Here is a 23,954-nt window from a genome sequence, read left to right as displayed (position 1 = left end):
ACCTCCTACTTCTTTTTGTGACCATCGGTACGATGCTTCCTGAGGAGGGGGGGGGGGGCAAATGCAGCATGCAAGAAGACGCCAAAGATGACGACTGGGTCTACGAGCGCGAGGCTGGAAGAGGAAACAATACCAGTTGTTGGGCGAGTTGGTGCTGACGATGATCCATAACAGCGCGACAGACGGGACAAAGAAGAGGAGACACAACACACAGTGCTGTGTGTTGTGTCTCCTCTTCTTTGTCCCGTCTGTCGCGCTGTTATGGATCATGATCATGGAAGAGGAAAAAGCTTATACGCTACCACTAAACCGTTTTATATGCAAGCTCTTCTCTCGGAGTTCTACCCAGTCGTGACAATATATATATATATATATATATATATATATATATATATATATATATATATATATATATATATATATATATATATATATATATATATATATATATATATATATATATATATATATTAAGGAAGCCGACAGTCACCGAAACCAAGGTGCATTTTTTTATTTGTAGAGCCAATCAATGGCGGCTGTAGTTTTCCTGCTCCTTTAAAAGTAAAAAGTAATTCTCATTAAGCAACAAATTAATCGAAGAATAAATCTCCCATTGATTGGCACCACAAATTGAAAAAAAAGAATTATATATATATGTGTGTGTGTTTGTGCGTGTGCGTGCGTGTGGGTGCGTGCGTGCGTGCGTGTGTGTGCGTGTGTGTATGTGTAAGGGAAATGAAATGACGGGCTCGTTTGACAGTTGATAACTCAGTTGGTAGAGCACCGGATGCGATATTTGAAGGTCGTGGGTTTGGATTCCACCGGTGGCATGTTTGTTTTTCCTGCTACATTATAAGTAATTTTCTTTAAACGAATTCATGCCACTACAAATTAAAAAAAAAATCATTCCCCTATGCACGTTGGTTTCGGTGATTGTTGGTTTCCTTCCTAAATATATATATATATATATATATATATATATATATATATATATATATATATATATATATATATATATATATATATATATATATATATATATATATATATATATATACATCGAGGAATACGCTTCATTTAAGGAAACATTCTTATTTGACTCGACGTTTCGATCGGAGGACCGATCTTTTTCAAGAGTGACCATACAGTGCATGGGCGCGTGTTCTTATAGCATAGGACATGACACACAGAAGGCTTAAAAAGGAAAGAAATAAAGAAAAGTAAAGAGAAGAAAAAAGGGGGAGGGGGCGGCCGGGAGAACGGAACACAACTGACACCTATGGCATATTAGGGAAGCAAAGGTGGCGCGTCGCGTACCCTTGAACTCACTGCACACACACACACACACACACACACACACACACACACACACACACACACACACACACACACACACACACACACACACACACACACACACACACACACACACACACACACACACACACACACACACACACACACACACACACACACACACACACACACACACACACACACACACACACACACACACACACACACACACACACACACACACACACACACACACACACACACACACACACACACACACACACACACACACACACACACACACACACACACACACACACACACACACACACACACACACACACACACACACACACACACACACACACACACACACACACACACACACACACACACACACACACACACACACACACACACACACACACACACACACACACACACACACACACACACACACAAACACACACACACACGCACACACGAAGCGAAAGAGGGAGGTCGGGCTGGGTGCGCACGCGGCTACTGCGACAAGAAAATAGAAAAAAGAAAGAGAGAGAGAGAGAGAGAAGGAAAAGCAGAGAAAAAGGGGAAAGCAAAGAAGAAACATGGTGGGGCTTAACAAAGAAGGGATGTATCCGCCAATTGTGGGTTTCGGTATGCCTCTGTCCGTGTATGTGCGGCCCCGAGCGGCACCGAAAGATGGCCCGGACGAGGCGGAACAGGTTGAGACCGCCCAAAGTGGCTCCACATGGTGACACGCGAGCCGCTAAAACCAGATGAGCTTCCCATGGGAGGACCAGATGGAAAGGCTTGTTGACAGGAATGCAAAAAAAACAAGATATAGCACAGAGAAATTTTAAAAAATAAAAAATATATAAAAATATATAATGACTAAAAAAGAAGAAAGAGAAGGGGACATATGGCCTTCGCGGGACCAAAGAATGAGTTGAACGGCAGATGGAAACAAGCCGAAACTGACATGCAACAGGGGTATGACCTCAGACGACTCAGTCAGTGGTGGTACTTTGTCTATTAGGGTTGAAATTTTCTTTGGTATCTGCCATCGAAAGAGATGATAGGGTGCCATGGTTTTCGTTGATGCCCTTTTGCACTGTGTTAAATTTGAAAATAAAGTATGATTCGCGTTGTTCGCGCTCCTGAGTGTTTTTAAAGCTACTCTGCAATATAAAAAAAACACATTTTTAAAGCTACTCTGCAATATCGTTAGGCCCCGCCGCGGTGGCTCAGTGGTTAGGGCGCTCGACTACTGATCCGGAGTTCCCGGGCTCGAACATGACCGCTGCGGCTGCGTTTTTATGGAGGAAAAACACTAAGGCGCCCGTGTGCTGTGCGATGTCAGTGCACGTTAAAGATCCCCAGGTGGTCGAAATTATTCCGGAGCCCTCCACTACGGACCTATTCGTTCCTATCTTCTTTCACTCCCTCCTTTATCCCTTCCCTTACGGCGCGGTTCAGGTGTCCAACGATATATGAGACAGATACTGCGCCATTTCCATTCCACCAAAAACCAATTATTACTTTTATTATTATATCGTTACTTTATGTTTGTCAAACTCGTGGCCTTTTTCGCGGAGGTGTCTCGATAGTGGGAGGCCAGGGAGAGATTGAGTATGTGAGCGGTGGTTATTAAGCCTTAATCGGAAGGAATTGTCTGTTTGGCCAATGTACTGCATCTGACATTCGCCACACTCGAGCCTGTAAACAACATTACTGGAATCGCAGTTTAAGTCCTCTCGGATAACATGTTTGAAATCTGAATGGGTACTTTTCGTCAGTGCTGTGGTTTGCATTTGTTTGCAAACTTGGCATCTGCTCTTTCCGCAAGGTGTGCAACCCACCGGCCTCGGTTTGATAACCGTTGAGTGCACAAGGTGATTTTGTAAATTTTTTGGCCTTCTGTATGTTACCCGGGGGACCAATGGAAAAATTTTTGAGAGCCACTCACTTTGTTCTATGATATTGAAGAAAAATAAACTTGACTTGACTTGACTTTGTTAATATTCGGTAGGTTGTCTGTGAATGTCAGTACTAGATTAGAGCGATGCGGTGTTGGCGGGGATTCCGCATGGATGTGATTACGGTTAGTAACTTGCCCTTTTATTGGCATCGTCGATGATTGAAGGCGGGTAGCGCTGTTTCTTCAGAATGTCGCCCATGTGTTTAGCATTTTTTTCAAAATCTTCTGCTCGAGAGCAAATGCGTTTGAATCTGTTAGCGTGTGAGTACGGAATTGAAGTTTTGCAATGGCGTGGGTGGCAACTGTTGAAATGAAGATACTGTTGTCTGTCTGGGGGTTTTTATAAACGCTAGTAATTAATGCACCCCTGTCAACACGAACAAGCACATCAAGGAAGTTAATGCTATTAGTTGAGTATGTGTGTGTGAAATATATATTTGGATGTATGTTGCTGAATGAGGTGATAAACTGAATTAGTTTTTCCTCTGTCTCTGCCCAAGTTATGAATATGTCATCAAGAAAACGTTTGTAAAAAGCCGGTTTGGTTGGATATGAGGAAAGGAAGTCTGATTCAATTTTTTTCATAAATATGTTGGCGTAATTTGGTGCCATTTTTGTGCCCATAGCCGTACCACTCGTTTGAAGATAATATGAGTTATTGAATTCGAAAGTGTTAAGCTTAAGGACCAAATTTGCAAGCGTTTCGATGGCACTTGGACTGGGAGAGTCTAGGATTCTGTGTTCCTGATAGGCTCCGACCATGGCCTGTATTCCGTCGTCATGGGGGATATTAGTGTAATGTGACACCACGTCCATGGTAACTAGGAAAGCGCCATGAAGGAAGGTGACATCGGATAATTCTCTCAGGAAGTGGCTAGTATCACGTATGTAAGGTGGATGTTTCGGAGGTATATGTTTGATGAGGGAATCGATGTGATCGGAGATCGGTTCTGTCAGTGTGCCGACACCAGAAACAATAGGTCGCCCCGGATGGTTCTCTTCGTGTATTTTCGGAAGCATACAAAAGCGCCCCGTGGAGGAATTTTTTGGCGTCAGCGCCTTACTTATTCGCCCTGGTAATTCACCTTCATCGGTTAGTTTATTCAAAGTTTTTGCTATGATCCTCTGGTGTTCAGAGGTGGGGTCTGATGATAGTTTCTTATAGAATTTTGAGTCGTTGAGTTGGCGGTTGGCCTCCTGAATATAATCATATTTGTACAAAATAACTATACCTCCACCCTTGTCGGCGGGCTTAATGACGATGTCGGTTCGTTTCCCGAGTGAGTCTAAAGCGTTACGTTGATTTTTTGTGAGGTTGGGTGGACCAGATTTTCGTGTCCCGAAGGCCTGCAATATGTCCTTCTGTACCGCTTTAATATATAGGTCTAGATATTTATCTCTTCCCATTTTGGATGTCCTCTGTTCCAGAGATTTCGGGCACCAAGCATTATTTTGGCTGTGTTTGTCGAAAAAGTATTCCCGTAGTCTAAGTGTTCGGGAAAAATCATCTAGATCCTTGAGTAATTGGTATTCATTATACTGCCCATTATTCGGGCAGAATTTTAGGCCGCGTGATAAAAGGGACTTTTCATCGGGAGTGAGTTGTGAGCTTGATAGGTTGATTATATTTTCCGGAAGGTGTGGCTCTCCAGGTGTTCGGTCTAATGTGGTTGTATGTTCGTTTATCGTTTCGTTGTTATTGTCGGGTGGGGATATGTGCGTTGCCAGCTGCAATACCATTGTGCTCTCCATACCTGCCTAAATAACAATGCCATCATGAGAGAATTTTTTAAGTTTCTTCGTCCAAATTTGCTTAATTTTGCTCAACTGAAAGACCTCAAGCTCATCTGTCTCAGATGCTGAGAGTATCATGCTGTGACGCGCCGCCTCTCCTCGAGTATTATTGATGCTAACATCTGTCTAAAGTGCTCAATTGTTATTTTCAGGAGGTTTAAAGAAGCCTTAAGTAGTTCTTTGCTCCATGCTTCTCGATGGGATTCTGAAAGGTTACTCATGGATGGCGATAGGGATACGAGAAGTCCCTTCGGTACAGTTTCTGATTTAAGATATATTTGAAGAGATTTTATGTGGAGCTCGTGCCTGGTTAGCTTGTCAGTAGTTTTTCTTAATTTTAAGAAATTCCTAGAGCGTGTGACATTAGCAGAAGGAGAAATGGTGGGCGCGTGATCCTGGTCGGCCTGTCAGTTTTGCTTTAACTTCAGCCGTTAAGCTGAGCCACAGCGTCGTCTGAGGTCATACCTTTGTTTCGGCGTGGCGACCTCTTGACCGAAGTTCTGCAGGGTGACGGAAGCTTGTTGGGAGCCCAGAGTTGGTTCTGTTGCTGTTGATATGGGAATCCTCCGTGATTCTGGGATTGTCGGAGTGGCAACCGGTGACGTATCGCCCACCACAGCGGGTGTCGGGTGGTTTGGTGCTGAGTATGGGTTCGTGGTGATAGTTTCTGGTGCCGGAACTCTTGATGGTTTGTTGGCGCTTGCAGACATGGTGCAGTGCGGTGATCTTTGTGATGGCGTGGGTAGAAGTGCTCAGTAAGTGGTCGTATTTTCGCTCGTGCGTCCGGCATCACTTGAAATTCTTGACGTGTTTTTCGGGTGACACTTCTGACGGCGGTTCTGCAACCCAGCTGTCCGTTTATTTTTAATTATCTGCTCAGCTTCCGCAATGGTCGGGAAATCCGCTGTTGTGGGTGCCCCAGCTTCTTCATTGGTTTTGCTTGTGACCTCGATGCTGCTGAAGAGCATTTTCACCCTCGTCTCTGTCACGCATGCTAGTCTCCTTATTTATAATCGACCTGGGAGAAGAGGATCCATCCTGGCGACTTACGCCGACGATAAGATGGCGGGGTCGTAATAAGGCTTGAGGCGCTGTATGTGAACGGCGACGGCGGAAATCGGTAGACGGCGTGAGGGATTCGGCGACGTAATTAGCAGGAGAGGTGCACTCCACGACGCGGTAATGGCCTGTTGGGGACGAGGGGTCCTTGAGTGAGCTGACTCTTTCAGCGCCGCAGGTCCCTTCTCCGAATGACGTTGTCGGACTTGGTTATGAAGGAAACTGTACAGGGGGTTTATTTTACATTATTTACAAGATTTTGGAACCCATTGGAGGGTGATGGGGGAAGGTCGGAGGATCTGAGAAGATCTGAGGATGATTGAGGATTCCTTCTAACGGCACTCGTCGTCCGGTTTATAAAGGGTCCGGTCCCTAGGATTCCCCAGGTTCGAGGCGGTCTTCGCCAGGTTCTGCGTGGCCTAACTTGCGTTGTCGTACACACACACACACACACACACACCACTTCACATAGGGACACTCCCCGTCACATGCCTCGCCGGAGAAAGAGGGTGCCGCTGGACAATCGCCCCCCCCCCCCGCCACCCGAGAGAGTGTTGTCTTCGCGTCCGAGCGACAGTTCTCACCTTCCAGCCGGCCACGTCTTCCGGGAAGTCCGAATAGGCGAGACGCCGGCGAGCAGGCATAGTTGAAGGGGTGAGTCACCTCCTGCTCGGTTCTGGCCTCCGGGCCGCACGATCTTCCGGGAACAAGGCTTACAAACGGCAGTGGAATCCTCCGTCTCGAATCCAATAAACCTCTCGAGGACCGAGCGTGGGAAACAAGATGCCTATCGCCGTGCAGTGACCGCGGTTGCAGGTGTCCTGGCCGAATACGCAGCTGAATCAGACCACCGGCTGTCGCCAGAAACCTTACAGCTCCTCCGCGGCCCGAAAAATCTCGAATGTCCAGCGTTGACGACCGCTGGGCAGGAAGAGATGAGATGGCGTCCGTGTTGGTCCCCTGGATTGCAATATCATCGCCCCCAAGGCAGAACCCAAAGCACCACCAAGAAAGGAAAGCGCAGGTGGGACGTTCCAAACAGCAAAGCACTGCCCCACCCGCAAGCGCTCGGACTTCGCCAAAGAATCACAAGGCTTCTTCCATTGACAACAATACACTTTTAAAAAAAAATTGTGTTCAAATTTGGGTTAATGTTGTGCCGACTGAGCGCGAAACATCTCCTTTTGAAACTGCCACACAGCCGGATTACTGGGAACAAAGTAAAAAAAAACACTCACACAGGAGGAGATTCCTCTTAGTTCTCCCGCTTACATCAGTCTACTCAAGCCATCAGCATTTGCGTGCAGTTTCCCCTTCTTATAACGCACCGAGAAATTGTACTGTTGGAGAGCCAGACTCCATCTGAGCAAGCGACCATTTTTGGGGGACATCTGTCACAGCCACGTTAAAGGACAATGGTCAGTCTCAAATACAAACTTTGCTCCGTACAGGTAACACGACAACTTCTGCGCTGCCCAAACTAAACACGCGCACTCTTTTTCGGAAGCGCTGTACGCTTCCTCTCTACTGGTCAGTTTGCGGCTGATGTACAGAACTGGGTGTTCTTCATGGTCGTAGCCAACTTGGCTTAAGACAGCACCCAGCCCTCTATCACTGGCATCACACTGGACTATGAACTCTTTCCCATAGTCAGGGGTCCTGAGCAACGGTCGGGACACGAGTGCTTCCTTCAGGCTTTTGAAGCGTTTTCTTTTTGGTTATCCCAACTTACGTTAGTAGGTGCTCCCTTTCGCAAGGCGTCAGTTAAGGGACTAGCCCGCTGTGAGTAGTTAGGAATATATCGCTGGTAGTACCCAACTAATCCCAAAAATGAGCGAATAGCCGTCTTCGTCCGTGGTTGCGGAAATGCTGCGATCGGGGCAATCTTTAACTCGGATGGGCTCCTATTTCCCTGGCCTACAACGTGGCCCAAGTACGTCACCTGTGCGCAACCAAGTCTACACTTTTCTGCCTTCAGCGTCAGTCCAGCCTGTCGTAAACTGGAAAACACGGTCTTTAGGTGTTCTAGATGCTCTTGCCAGGTTTCCGAAAAAATTGCCACATCATCTAAATAAGGGAGTGCAAAGCACTGCATGTCCTTCAGTACGATGTCCATGAGTTTCGAGAAGCTGTAGGGGGCATTCTTCAACCCAAAACTAAGCATTAAGGGTCGAAAGGTGCCCGCTGGGGAGATGAAAGCGGCATACCTGCTCGCGCTTTCTGAGAGGGGAACTTGCCAATATCCCCGGTATCGAGGGTGGAAATGAATTTCGCGCCGCTCACCCTTTCTATCCTTTCCTGTATGTTGGGAATCGGGTATAGCTGATCCCTGGTAATTTTATTAAGCTTTCTATAATCCACGCAGGTACGAGGATCTTTCCCTGGGGCCCCAACAAGAATTAGCGGTGAGGTATAGTCACTTTCCGCTGGCTCTACAACCCCTAACTCCAACATGCGCTGAATTTCCGCGTCCATTATTTCTTTTTGCCGCGGTGATACCCTGTAGGGTTTCGACCGTACCGGCTCATCAGAGATGAGCTCGATTTCGTGTGTTAGGAGGTGTGTATTTCCCGGGCGACTGCTAAATAGGTCAGCGAATTCGCTCAACAACTGCTTTAGCGTGTCGACCTGTGTCCCGCTTAGGAAATCTGCATTCACGGAGTGAGCCAGAATGTTTTCCACGTTGTCACTAGCGTCCGCACCTCCCTTCCAACCCTGACTCTCGCTGTCCAGCTCTTCTGGTTCATTTAGAGTCAGATTGACGATCCCGCTGCGTTCCACGAACGGCTTCATCAGATTGCAATGATAGATTCTCACCTGCTTTCCCCTGCCTGGAACCCTTAGCGCGTAATTCGTTTCCGAAAGTTTTTACAACACCTCTACTGGACCATCCCAGTGAACTTCCAGCTTGTTTTTTCTCAATGGCCGGAGGATCATCACGCGATCGCCCGCGGTGAAACCTCGAAGGCGAGCGTTTTTGTCATAATAGACCTTGGCGGCCTCCTGGGCAGCTTTCATATTTCGATTTACTAATTCCCTCGTGTTGTTAAGGCGGTCCAGTAGCTTAAGCACGTACTCAACCACTGTCTGGTTCTCTCCTGTCCCTTCCCACATTTCTCTCAGCATTCGGAGGGGAGAACGGAGGGCTCTTCCGTACACGAGTTCTGCTGGCGTAAACCCCGTAGCTTCGTGGGGGACTGTTCGTAAAGCGAAAAGTGTGGCCGGCAGACAATCCTCCCAGTCTGCTTTATGCTCATAACAAAGAGCGCGTATCACCCGCTTCAGCACCGAATGCCATTTCTCTACACTGTTGGACTGCGGATGATACACCGAGCTGTGCAACAGTTTTATTCCACATCTTTCTAGGAATGTGGTCGTCAAGGCGCTTGTAAAGACCGTCCCCTGATCGGCTTGGATTTCGGCCGGAAATCCTATTCTCGCGAACACTAACAAAAGAGCATCAACTATTTCTGTGGAGCTCAAGCCCTTCAACGGAATTGCTTCGGGAAATTTTGTGGCGGGACATAGCATAGTCTGCAAGTACTTATAGACTGATTTCGTGTTAGGCAAAGGGCCTACTGTGTCTATTACAAGCCGGCGGAAAAGCTCCGAGATCAATGGAACAATTTTCAGTGGAGCCTTCCATGTCTCTCCCGGCTTTCCCACGCGCTGGCACGCATCGCATGATTTTACGTAGCGTTCTGCATCATTGAAACAACCCGGCCAATAATATTCTATTAATAGGCGCTCCTTTGTTTTATTGATTCCCAGATGTCCTGCCCAGCCATTTCCGTGGCAGAGACTCAGAATGTCCGCTCTGTATTTTTCGGGCACGACCAGCTGATCAAATGTTTTGCCTTTTCTGTCCTGGTAGTGTCGGTATAGTAAGCCTCCCTTCTCATGCATCGTTATGTTGCGTCTCGCGATGCCCTCTTTAGCTCTAAGGTGCAGTCTTTCCAAAGTTGGATCCTGCTTCTGTTCTTTTGTTAGGGACTCCCTGTTCACCTGCAGAAGGCGATCAAAACTACGCGATGTTGGAGATAAAACGGATCCTTCAGCGTTTTCTGATTCCTCTACCGACTTAGTGGTTGAAGTCCCTCGTCGCTCATTTGCTCGGTCAGCTGTCTGGCTTTCATTCCTCGTTGGTTCACTTCCCTCCTCATTTGATTGCAACGATATGCTGGCTGGTGCGTCTCTGGCTACCTGAGGTTCGGGAATCTGACTTAGTTGAGATGCGAGCTGACGAGTTTTCGATCTTGTCAAAGCTTGTATCACCCCGCTTCCGAGTTTCTGGCCTCTCTCGCGTAGCAATTGGTCTGATCGATTCGAGAAGAGGTAAGGATATTGAAGTGGCACGGCCTTCGAAGCAGCGGCCTCAGTGATTAGCTCTCCAAACGGTCCACAAATTATCACTCTAGCTATGGGAAGGCATACACTGTGTTCTTCTACTGCCTGTTTTATCCACGAGACTTCTCCCGTAAAATCGTCCACTGACACGTAAGACGGGTGGACAACGTCCATCGTCGCGGCGCTATCACGAAGCCCCCTGCACGGTTTCCCGTTAACGTGCAGCTCGTGCAGGTATGGCTTAAGGAGCTCTAGATTCTCGGCGTTATCCTCGACGCACGAGAACACCAAACGTTGCTTTGTACACTTGGCTGCAAAGTGCCCGACACCATTGCAGTTGTAGCAACGAAATGGCCTACTAGCCTCAAACTTTTTTTCGCGGCTTTGTCTGCTCCCTGTCTCTTCGCCTGTTCTTCACGCTTTTCTGGCGCTACCTTCGTTGCCTCTGATTGCTCCGAACTTCTAGCACTTCGCGTCTTTCTGCTAGGCCCTTTATCTCGCATCGCATTTCGAGCGTGTGACGCACCCTCTTCAGTGCTCAACCTTCTGCGCGAAACGTACTCCTCTGCTAGCTCAGCGGCCCTTTCAACTGTGTCGACTTTTTCCCTGTCTTGAACCCACAGTTTCACCACTTGGGGAATGCTTCGGTAAAATTGCTCAAGGCAAAAACACTCAATGATTTTGTCTCGGCTTTCATAAACCTCGGCTCCTTTTAGCCACTCTAGCAGATTCGTGTTTAGTCCATACGTGAAATCCGGATAGCCCTCGCTATCGTTTTTCATTGCGTTCCTGAAGCGCTGTCGGAAAGCTTCGGCTGAAAGCCGGTACCTTTTTAGCAGGCTGGCTTTGACTTTTTCGTAGTCAGCTGCGTCTTGTGTGCTAAGTCTCGCTATGACTTCAGCTACTTCACATGGCAAGAGTGTCAGAAGCCGTTGCGGCCATGTACTGCGAGCAAAGTTCTCCCTTTCGCAAGTTCTCTCAAAGTTTCCCAGGTACAATCCTATGTCCCTTCCACTTTCATAGGGCTGCATGAATCTGTTCATTCTATATGATTGTACATCGCTTGCTCTTTCAGGAGACCCGGCTCTCGTCTGTCGCCTTTTTTCGATTTTCGCTTTCAAGCTGCAATCGCTTTAGATTTCTTTCTTCTTTTTCAGCTTCCCACTTTTGCCGTTCTTTCTCTTTTTCCCATACCGCTTCCCTTTTTCTTTTTTCTTCCTGTACCAAATTCCACGTATCTACCAGCTGATCGTCATCTACGTGCTTTTGAATTGTCTTGCATATTTCAAGTTTTCTAATTTTTCCCTGTACTTCTATTGACAGTTCCTCGCATAACAGCAGCAAGTCCGACTTTGACAATTTCATAAGGTCCATGACAATGCTTTCTCCGCTTTGGCAATGCTATCTTCAAAATGTCGTGAGATTACCCTTTCTCAATTAGCATACACTTCCAAGTGATTCTAGATTATTCTCTCAAAATCTGAAGCCTGGCGAATCCTATAGCAAAATGCCGAAACGCTTACCGGTTGAGAAAGCACGATGTCGCACGGTCCATCCCAGCTGCTGCCAACCAGTTGTTGGGGACGAGGGGCCCTTGAGTGAGCTGACTCTTTCAGCGCCGCAGGTCCCTTCTCCGAATGACGTTGACGGACTTGGTTATGAAGGAAACTGTACAGGGGGTTTATTTTACATTATTTACAAGATTTTGGAACCCATTGGAGGGTGATGGGGGAAGGTCGGAGGATCTGAGAAGATCTGAGGATGATCGAGGATTCCTTCTCACGGCACTCGTCGTCCGGTTTATAAAGGGTCCGGTCCCTAGGATTCTCCAGGTTCGAGGCGGTCTTCGCCAGGTTGTGCGTGGCCTAACTTGCGTTGTCGTACACACACACACACACACACACCACTTCACATAGGGACACTCCCCGTCACATGCATCGCCGGAGAAAGAGGGTGCCGCTGGACAATCCCCCCCCCCCACCAGAGAGAGTGTTGTCTTCGCGTCCGAGCGACAGTTCTCACGTTCCAGCCGGCCACGTCTTCCGGGAAGTCCGAATAGGCGAGACGCCGGCGAGCAGGCCTAGTTGAAGGGGTGAGTCACCTCCTGCTCGGTTCTGGCCTCTGGGCCGCACGATCTTCCGGGAACAAGGCTTACAAACGACAGTGGAATCCTCCGTCTCGAATCCAATAAACCTCTCGAGGACCGAGCGTGGGAAACAAGATGCCTATCGCCGTGCAGTGACCCCGGTTGCAGGCGTCCTGGCCGAATACGCAGCTGAATCAGACCACCGGCTGTCGCCAGAAACCTTACAGGCCGTAATACTTTGTCGGTTGTCGGAAGTCCTCCAGGCGTCGCATTTCTTTGGGCTTGTGCGTTGCTCATAGGCTTGGTGGGCGGGGGCAGGGAGGCAGCGCTCGGGAACAAGTGGTTCATGTCGGAGAGGACGTAGGGGCTGTCGTTGGGGCTGAGGAGTGCGTACTGCAGCGGCGTAGGTCATGGTCTAGGGTTCTGTGTCATTCGGGGTGCAATGTGCCTGTCGCACTTCTGTCCGTACCACGTCCATGAGAGTCGCTGCTTCAAGCTGTGGGGAGGATAGCAGCAATCAGCGTAGCTCCTCGCGGGTGATCTCGCGTATCACTGCCTGTAAGTAGTCGCTGGTGGTGGTCATCGTGTCTGGACACATTGAACAGACAAAGGGGGGGGGGGGGGGTTGTACTGCAGTGCCCAGACGTCGAGGGACTTTTCGATCGAGCTGGCTTCTTGAATGCATTCGTTGACTGCTTTTGGCGGCTGGCGGACGATTCTGCCAAAGAGGTGTTCTTTTACGCCACGCAATAAACACTGAACCTTCTTTTCCTCGATCATCTGGGGGTCGGCGCGGCGAAAGAGGCGCTTCATTTCTTCCAAGTAACCGCGGACGCTCTCATTCGGAAGCTGGATCTTGGACTCGAGGAGTCGTTTATCTCTTTCTTTCATCACGACACTGATGAATACCTTCAAGAGTTCTTTCTTGAATAGCTTCCCATGTAGTTAGGGAAGACGCGTGGCTTTCATACCACATGCGTGCTGAGCCGTCCAGTGCGAAAAAACGTGCCGGGGTTTCGCCGAATCATCCCAATTGTTGAATGCTGCCATGCGCTCATATTGGTCCAACCATTCTTCGGGGTATTCGTCTAGGGATCCATTGAAAATTGGCGGCATCTGCGGCTGCTTCAGTATGATCGGGGTCGACATCTTTGCCGAAATAGTGGTGCTTGCAGCGGCATCCTTTCGCTGTCTGGTGTGGTCGGGCATGGTCCCGAACTCAGGGTCCTTTCCCTGGAGACGTCGGCTGCCTCGCTGAGCTGCTCGCTCGTCCTCTGGTGCAAAGCGCAGAGGGGCTGGCGTCACGACTTGAAGGGGGCGTCCGGAACATGGAAGGCCACCCCGCACCTCCACCAGATATCACGAAGTGGTGACTGCACTCCGCAGAACATAAATGCTGCGAAAATTGTGCCTAACAAAAGTCTTTATTTGGGCTGACTTGCGCCCGCAATGGACTGAATCACTCAGCGGCGGCGTAGCAACAAGCGGGCGCGGCGGTCGTCGAACAGAATTCCCGCCGCTGCCGGCCTTGCTCAATTTAAAGCTGATAGCGAACTATCGGGATAAAGCGTGCAAAGTTACTAGAAGGTTCCGGAACAACGTAGAATCAGCTGTGCCCGGCTGCGATCAATCGAGATAAATCTAATCGCGTCTTGCGTAGCAAACAAAGCGACTAAGTGGCGTGGCGGCAGATTTGAATAAGGAACAAACACTACAAAGATTCGCGGCAACACACACACACACACACACACACACACACACACACACACACACACATATATATATATATATATATATATATATATATATATATATATATATATATATATATATATATATATATATATACATGAAGGAAGGCAACAGTCACCGAAACCAAGGCGCATTGGGGAATGTTTTTTTTGTTTATTAATTGTGCTGATTAGTGGGAAGAAAACTAGTTATAAAGCAGCAGAAAAACAACCATGCCGCTGGTGGGATACGAACCCACGACCTCCGAATATCGCTTCCGGTGCTTCACCAACTGAGCTACGACGACGGCTGTCCAATCTGCTGCTCTCGTGGGTATTTATATTTATTGCGTGTAGCGAACTTTGCGCGTGTTCCCCAGCGCCACAAGAGAGTTAACCAGGAATGCTTACTAACTCGCCCAAATCTCAGCGTTACTAAATACGTGCAAAAAGCCGCAATTCCGCAATCAAGCATGGTCCTTACAGCGCGAGCGAGAGTGTGACGTTGGCACCGCTGCGCCTCTCAATGGACATCACTGATGACACTATAGTAACGCCAGACGCCACTTCCTGACGGGCGAAGCAGCTTTCCCCTTTATCGACCTCTCCTCTCAGTATCGGAGCTCCTTCAGCCTCTCCACTGATGCTATCGCTGACATGAGTGCCGCCAGACATTTACTGTCCATGGTCTTGCTATCTTCCTCCTAGTTTTGTGCCTTAATCTCTTCATTGCCTATGTATGGTGCACGAGGCTTCACTTCACCCTGACAGCAGATTCCCGTTCCCGAGGGGCAGGAAGGCGGGGCCCAGTAGCAGTGCTTTAGCACTGGAATGAATGAACGATTGTGAGCCTGGGAGATGTCAGCGGTCGTTTAAAGAATACTGACACAGCGCCCACTCACCGCGCCTGGCGTTGTCCTTCGCTGCGGTCGGTCCCCCTTCTTCCCTGCATTCGGCGTTCATCAGGAGACGCACGAAGTCGGGCCTGTCCTGCGCAGAAATGAAACCCCGCCGTTCGCACCCAGGGCTCGTACTCAGCGCAACTCATGTCGCTAGACAGCGCCGAGACGAAGTCTCTCGCACTTGACTCTTCCTGCGAGGCTGCAAGCAATAAATCGCCGTCCGATGTGCAGCTCCTGGGCTTATTAAAAATGCGTTAGCATCTTAATTCACAACTGAAGAAATTATTCCAATGAAGACAGCCTTTCGGTGGGGACTTCATTACTGTTCACATTCAGCGGACTGCAGAGCGTTCAATGCAGCAATGTAGACAAAGCGTGTTTTATATCTTTATAGTGGCGTCTCAATTTAATAGAAAGGAACAATGCCAGCTGACAGGAGCAGCTAAAATTTCAAGAGTGGCCGGGATTATTTCTGAAAATCGCTACGTCTGTACTAAGAATGATGGTCATCAACCAGATGCCTTCTGTAATTGATCTATGCTTGGCTTGGCGAAGCACAAGGATATGGTAGACGCTATTGATAAAATCAACAAAATGTGTCAAGTTTAAGTTCATAATCGAACCCTCAGCGTCAATACTGCTTCTTGAAGACGGTTGATTAGAGACTGATCTATTTAGAAACTTTGCAAACCTTCAGTGGGTATTCAGCAAGCTTCGAAAACTGGTTAGTTTGTAGCCAGCAGAGTTTCTATGAATTTTGTAATACGAAAGAAAAGTCACTCATTCAAAAAGTCGCTTAAGATCATATGCTAATTACCTGGCTAACACTCACCTTCATCTTCTGTTCTGCTCAACCCAAAATATACTTAGTGAAAGCAGCATCCACCTGGCGCTCATAATGTGTAATGAACGGGCAGAAAATAAACACCATAGCCGTGTACATGCATTACCACCTGCTCCTCTCTTTATAGGCTGCCTCGTATACCTATGTAAACCTAAATTCTCAAAAGTTACTTTCAACTTCTGAAATACGACTTGGTAAACGCGTACCAATGAAAAAAATGCAATTCAGCGTAGACTACGTAACAAGCCATGTTACGTGGCTGTAGAAAAACAGACGGCTATCAATGCAGAAACCGAAATTACACCGCCTGGGTTGTGTTTACATCTATTCTCATATCACTACGATTATTGATGCAACAACAAATGGAGTATTGGCAAAATACAAGCGTAGACAGTTGGACTAGCTGGTGTGTGCTAATCTTGCGAAACAGCGCGGTTTCAGAAAGTAAATTAGATTTTCTAATTACCAGTAACTTAACAGGCGCTAAGCCACAAGTTAATCTTGGTGTCGTTTCTTACGCACCTTTTTTGCTTGCCCTTTTTGTTTTCGTTGTTTTTGTTGTTTTACTCGTAGTTGGTAGCACTCACGTTCTCGTCCTTGTTCGCAGCTCTCCTCCGCAAAAGTTCAGCCATGACACCGCTGAAGTACTGCACGGCTTCAGGGCAGAATATCCTAAGACCGAGAATCGTGCTCAGCCAAGGGAACTGAACTGGAAATGATAAAATGGGCGAACGCATCAAAATAAAGTCCTTTTCTCGTCCTTCTCCTCTTATTATCAAAGAAGGCACATTGTGTTTTTTTTTATTGCCGCAACATGTTGTTTCGGGCTGTTCTGAGAGCTGTCTGGCGGCTTCCACCGACATACGGCCTACTAAATTTTCTGTGCGCCACCTTGAACGTGTTCGTATATTATCTGTGGGCTACCCCTATAGAGTTATGTGTACGTTCTCTGCACGCGACTAGGATTATTCAAGTCGCATGACAGACATGACAAGGTAAGGAGGATTATTCATTGATCACTGAGAAATCCCTTCATTTTGCAGTGAACTTAGCTGGCATGATGATTATGACGAAATCAAGCTTCGGTACGCTGGCAAAGGCATCACTGTCAGCTGAGATGAGTACAGAGCTAGATGAAAGGTTCTTCAAAGTCTCTCGAATCAAATCTGACTGCCTTCAACTTCGATCAACCGAGCTCAGAAAATTTCTAACATTTCGCACCGTATCTGAAGCCCTTAACTACGTTTGCATTTTGTTATAAGAGTTTTTGCGCTCATACGTAGGTGCCCGCATGCCAGCGTTAAACTTGTTACTACATGGTACGACATCGCGTAGTGTGGTATGTTATGATAGTGTTTTTTAATTTATCTATATTTATACTTCCTTCAGTACAAGGAAAGGAGAATCCTTGTAAATGCTGCTTCGAAGGTGTGCTTGACGGGGCGACTGCAGCCGTATTTGACGGCATTTAGCGGCCTAAACAAAACAAATTACATAAGGCAAAATACATAACAATAAAGCAAAGAAACATACGAGGGTACCAATGTCTGAAAAGACCTTGTACTAACTAGAGGGAGTAACTTTTTTTGTGAGTGCGGTAACTAACAACTTCATTAAGTGTGAGAAATTTGTTTCCGGTGTGGAATTGCGTATTTAGTAGTTTATGCCTGTAGTGCAACGGAACACAAAACCAGCACAAAGTCTTTTCGAAACATGCACAAACTTTCATAGAAACATTTCACGGACTTGTTTAAAACGGTGTAATTTAAGATCTTCACCATTATTGGATGAGCGTTGGTTTAGTACGGTAGGAAGGCTTAGGCGAAGAACCCGTTTGCCTTATTTCGTTCGCTAGCCAGTGACGTACCAACGTTCAAGATGAGGGGCGCTGAAAGTACTCGCGTTTTCTTGAAGCACTGTGATAGTGTTAGTGTGTTTTTTATTGTTTTTGATGACCCGTTTCATTACAGTAGGGAAACAGCGGAATGGCTTCTTTTGGGGGTTTAACGTCTCAAAGCACCACATGCGCCGTGACAGACGCCGTTGTGGAGTGCTCCAAGTTAAATTTCGACCGCCAAAGGTTTTTTTTTTAACTTTCGGTTACATGGCGCAGAACTCGGGCGGGTTTCTATTTCACGACGGACAAAATGCGCCCTTTGCGCCGGGCTTCATTTGCGCCGGGCTTCATTTCGTGACTTTGGGCGCAGAACAAGAAAGCCATTGTGACTAAGTCACCACGCAAGGTCAGAGTTAAGCTGTCATTACTATGTCGTGGACACTGTGTCTGTTTTAACTGTAACGGTGTCATGCTGCGGTGAAAGGAAGCACACACAACACAGGCTTCAATAATAACTTTTTTTTTTCTGGGCGAACAACTTTCCGATACGGCTGCCTGCTCTGAACACCTGACAAAAAAAAGCGCACAGATCCCTTTATATGCGCCTTTCGAATACTGATGCCGATAATCATGCTATACGTACACCTCATTTCACGTCAAGGTTCGCAGGAATGAACCCAAAGTGTCAAGGTTTCTAACTGTATCGGCAGAGAAAAATATTCCGGGGCGATGCATTGCATTGATGCCAAGGAAATGCGATAGCCTTTTTCTTACATCCACCAATCTATCAATCCCATATTGAAAAATGTGTGCAGGTTTGAATAGGTCGACAAATAGGATTATGGCACATTTCGTTTAACATTATAGGATGAAACTTCCAAAGTGATTCAGCCTTTGAGGGACACCTTAGTGGAGGGCTCCGTATAACTTCGATTACCCGTGGTTAATTACCGTGCACTTACATCACACAGTGCATGCAAGTCGTGGGTTCGAACCCGCCCGCTACAGTAGCACTTCGATGGAGGAAAATGTGAAAGGTCCGTGTACTGTGCGTTGTTAGTGCTTGTTAAGTACCCCAGGAGGTCGAAATTATCCGGAGCCCTGAGACAGCCGCTTTGGGACGTCCATCCTATAAAGCCAAACCAAATGTGCCACAATCCTATTTGCTGACCCATTCAAACCTAAATACATTTTTCAGTAGGGTCTCTTCAAATTCTAATTCTATTCCAATTGTGACTCCATTGCTTTTCAATCCGCAATCTATTCCGAATCTAGTTTTATTCCAACTTGACTGTGCAGCTACGCAAAATGTGTCACAAAGTTATGTTAGTTCGCAACACGTCCTCGTACCATTACCGACTCAGTGGCGGAGCGGTCGAGCGATGCGCCTCTGCGCCGGCCGGTGGCTGCTTCACACACAGCCACCTATGCGGCTTGTGAGACCCACGTTGCCCTTCCCGAGCAATGCGAGAACGAATAGCTTCCAAGAGGTTAATCTTTTTGGACACAGTTCTTCGGCAGGCTGCCTAATTTGCACGTATGCCTGCCTTTATCCAATCCCCTACAAGTGGACAGGGAAAGAGAGGACGGTTGGCAGGTGGCAGGTGGAAAGACATCTTCCGCGGTTGGTAGGTGGAGCCTACACACTGGCGCCTGCACCGCCGGACAGGTTTCACCTTCATGGCCCTCCTAATGCCACAGAATTGAAATAGAACCTCTAACATGAATGATGATTATCAACAGATATAATTTACGCTTACTTCTGTCGCAAATGCGATTTTGTGCATCGTACATTTACAGGCTCCCGCCTCTCAAAACTTAATTTCTGTTTTTCTAGTTTGCACTTAATGACTGTCTGCTAAACGTCTGCACAAAGCGCAGGCACCAAAGTGCGGCAGTCCGCTTGCTTCCAGCTGCGAACGGCACATTTCCTCCGCAGTGACCGATGAAAAAAGAGTCTGGAGGCATCATTATATGCAGTTGCATAATAAAATGGCACCACGTTGGCCGCTATTCACTTCGCCACTGTATTGTGCTGTTCCTCTACGATGCTTAATACTCCGTTTAAGAACGCTGTTTTCTGATGATACCAGTAATACAGTTGTATTCGAGAACTGCAGCCTTTATTCATATGTCAGGTTTTGTGCATGAATGGAATTTCCAGAAGCACTATTTCCTCTAACACTCCTCTACAACTCAAATAGGTTTGTATTAATGAATTCACTCAACCGAGCTACCACCCCTTATCGGCTTCCACGCATTGACTACGGTTGCAAACCACGATGAAACTCACACATAATGAAGCTCACGATGAAGCTCACACATGATGAAGCTCGCAAACAAGGATTATACGCGTGAGCTGGAATGAACAATCAGATGAAGTTCTTCCCACCACCCAGCTTCATCCAGTGTAAGTTCGTCCACTAGCTACATTCATAATCAATTGAAAACGGCTTTGGCTAAGCTTCTGGGAACGCTAAATGCGCAATCCTCCTGCACCGAAGACGGATGCAACTATAAATGCGTGATAAATGACACTGCTTCCATCATAAACACAAGTCTGCAATGCAGTTGTCCGCCACCAGCTCTTCCGTAAACCTCCCACGCGTGCACATTCCTGGAGAAGCACTATCTAGAGAAGAAAAAACCTAAGGTGGAACTTAATGGACACTTAAGCTCCGCCTTAAGGGCGTGACGTGGGGTCTCTTCAGCGAACTGAGGTTCTCTTTCAGTATGTGTTCGCAGACACGGATACAGTTCTTTCTTTGAGCATCACATATCGTCTGACCTGCCCTTAAGAGTATAATGCGGTAGCATTAGAGACCCCTCCCTCCTCCTTCTCTGTCACCTATAGATTCGGATGGCAAGCCGAAATATGCCGAGTGCCATTCCTGGCGCACAAGCGCAGCGATTAAGCGATGCGCCACTGGCCCGACAGGTGGCTGTTTAGAACACAACCACCAGTGGCGTTTGTGAAACCAAGGTTGTCTTCCCGAGCCACTGCTCGCGGCCAATTATTAATTTATTTGCCACCTGTCACGATGGGCTGTTTGCCCACAATCCAGAGGGAAGGTTGTTCGACGTCCCAAGGTCGACCTAAAGGTAGCAGGTGGGAACATGCTTTTCTCGACCTGCCAACCCCGCTGCCGCCAACGACGCCGGGTTTTCTGTACAACGGGAGCCTAAACGCTATCGCGCTAAAACCATAGCTCCACAAAAGCAATGTTTCCAGCAGCCGAAATGAGCGTTTCTGCTCGATAACACTGTCGTCATGTGCTTCCTGCGAAGAAACAAAACAATGAACGAAGTCTCAAAGCGCTATCGAGTACCCGACAGTTTCTGGAATAACTCATGGGCCACATTTTCAATACTGCTTACATGTTTTTTTCAACCTAGGCTACAGTGGTCTACTGGACAATAATCCCTGCGTATTGCCGGTCCAGCATCTCAGTTACCCTGCGACATACGTACTTCTTAACTTTAATCCGCCCATAGAGCAGTCAAAGCACCCTGCAAAGCACTTCACTAATTACTTGGCTGACGGGGAAAAAATCGATTTCCTTCGCACCAAACAGGTGCCAACGTCCATAGATTCTGTGTAAACTATTCCGTCAGACAACGAGCACCCCTCGTTTTGCTGTCGTGCAGAAATACCGACTTGTAGAACACATGATCCTTTTGAAGCCATGTCTGATAGACGGTTCTTGTCCCATTTAGACATCCCAAGGCCGCATTTGCAAAGCTCTCTTTTTCCAGTCATCGGACCCGCCGCTGTGGCTCGATAACATAGACGTTCGGCTGCGTATCCCAAGGTTGCGGGTTCGATTCTAGCCATGGCAGCCGTATTCCGATAGAGACAACATGCAGAAAACTTCGTTTTCTGCTGAAAAACCGCAGATGGTGTAAATTAATCCAGAGGCCTCGGCTACGGCACCGCTCATAGCACATGTGTTTCTTCAGGATGTTAAATGCTACAATTTAAATTTTCCTTTCCTGATTCGTGTGCCTTTGCCGGGGTTGTGATAACGGATCCGGCTAGCGGCATTGCTTTCCGGCTACCAGCGTTGACGTTACACGCACCCACTGCCAATCATAAAGGGCACCAGTAGAAAGGAAAAGACTGCTCACAAACTACAAACCCACGGTTTAAAAATGCTGGAAGCATAACATAATCCACGGGGCTCGCTGGAGCCTTGTCACAGTGATAAGCACCGATTTCATAAGGCTACCCTTGAAATCTCGGCGAACAACAAGAGAACGGCTAAAACGGTACGTACAGCAAAAGAAGGCCCTCCAGTTGTATTCCGCTGCGAAGAAGCGCTTGGCTTGCACGGAGAATGGGTTGTTCACGTCGCGGTGCGAGTCCAAGCTGAAGCTGAACGTTGTCTGGGCTACGACGTCTAGCCCGAACGCTCCAAAGATCCTACGTGGAAAAGCGCAACACAGAGAGAGGGCATGTTCCATCGCTTTCCGTGAACGCAGTAAAGATAAAACTCCAACAGAGCGCTGGACAGCCAGTCAGTTGGTTACACGGCCCTGAGTATCACGCCACGGCGCTAGCTTTAACCATCCAGCGAAGTGCGGGACCGATGAAGGCAGGGACAACACTAAGCGAAACTGGCAAATATATTCTTCTGTCGGCAAAGCGCGATCGCTTACACGCTTTAGCGTTTTCATTAACACTCTTGTGGTGTCCATCACGGCGCAATATTTTTCGTAGTTACTGAGCGCGCAAAATCACAAATTTTGCTCTCTTAGCTGCCGTACCCTTCACCTAATACATTTCAAAATGGCGGTCCACCCATAACGGTAAGAGTTCCCTAAAATTTCGTTAGATGGTGGGCAGCCAGGAAAAAAATAAAAATAAAAATTGCCCCGCCCGCACCGCCTATCGCACAACGGGCTTAAGCCAATTTAATGTCATGAAGCACTAAGTAATACACAAAAAATTTTCAGAGCAGAAAAAAAAAACAGAACTGTGATTTGTTCTACAGCTAGCTGCCGAGGAATGGCCAGGATCGGGATTTGCTACCAAAATTCTTAAACTTTCACTTGCAGTTTAGTTAAATAGAATCGCAACTGTGGCATGGTGGTCTGGAAAAAAAATGTGCACGTGGGAACACAGCTACGACTAGCGTACTAAGGTTCTCGAACGGGAGTGAGTTTCCGGGCAATGGCAGGCAATTTCCTGAAACTATTATGGGAATGTCACCCTCGCAGTGTAATGTACAACGTCTTTATTATGAGCGCCTATAGTTAGGCTGTCGGGCGTGTGAGGCTCTTTGTGAGCTTGGAAGGCAGCGTGTAAATGCGTCGACGAAAGTTGCGTAATTTTCATGATGAAAGGTCTATGCAAGAAGCACCTGAACGTAGGAAGTGAACACATGTTTTGGAACACAATATTTCAGAGTGTGAAGTTATGATCACGAACGCTAATATAAAAAGATTTTATTCGGCGCATGGTAAACGGAGAAAAATATTTTAGCGGCAGCTATTACATACGTTATTCAGGAAATGAATTGCAAGGCATGATCAATCAATTACACAGGGAGAGCAGAACGGCGGGTCTAGAAATTAACATGCAGAAAACCAGAGTAATGCTCAGCAGTCTATCAAGAGAAAAGCAGTTCACAATTGGTAGCGAAGTGGTGGACATGGTAGAGGAATATATGTACTTAGGGCAGGTAGTAACCGCTGATCCGGATCATGAGAGGGGAAATAGCTTGAAGAATAAGAATGGGGTGGAGCGCATATGGCAGGTTCTTTCAGACCATGAATGGAAGTTTACCAACATTCCTCACGAGAAAAGTGTACAACTGCTGTATTTTACCGGTACTCACCTACGGGCAGAAACGTGGAGGCTAACGAGAAGGGTTGAGCTCAAGTTGAGGACAACGCAACTAGCTGTGTAAAAAGGAACTGTAGGTGCAATGTTAAGATACCGGAAGCGGGCAAAGTGGGTGAGGAAACAAACGCGTGTTAATGGCATCCTAGTCGAAATCAAGGGGAAGAAATTGGCTTGTGCAGGGCATGTGCTGCCAATGCAAGATAACGGCTGATGCTTAAGGGTTACGGGGT

The 23,954-nt window shown here is 47.3% G+C and overlaps 1 protein-coding gene across 1 annotated transcript in view; it reads right to left on the bottom strand.

Moving 5' to 3' along the window:
* LOC144119410 (cytochrome P450 3A11-like) overlaps positions 1-23,954 on the bottom strand; it is a 334,374-nt gene that overhangs the window by 237,304 nt on the left and 73,116 nt on the right. Inside the window, exons 7-9 of the mRNA XM_077652030.1 lie at positions 22,154-22,299; positions 16,627-16,748; positions 15,196-15,283 (exon numbers count right to left, since the gene is read on the bottom strand). Coding sequence (XP_077508156.1) covers positions 15,196-15,283; positions 16,627-16,748; positions 22,154-22,299 — 356 coding nt within the window. The remainder of the gene's footprint in view (positions 1-15,195; positions 15,284-16,626; positions 16,749-22,153; positions 22,300-23,954) is intronic.

This window comes from Amblyomma americanum, chromosome 2 (assembly GCF_052857255.1).
Source record: "Amblyomma americanum isolate KBUSLIRL-KWMA chromosome 2, ASM5285725v1, whole genome shotgun sequence".
Taxonomy (NCBI): domain Eukaryota; kingdom Metazoa; phylum Arthropoda; class Arachnida; order Ixodida; family Ixodidae; genus Amblyomma; species Amblyomma americanum.
Note: the sequence above shows the minus strand (reverse complement) of the source record. Positions and strands in the feature narration are given on the sequence as shown.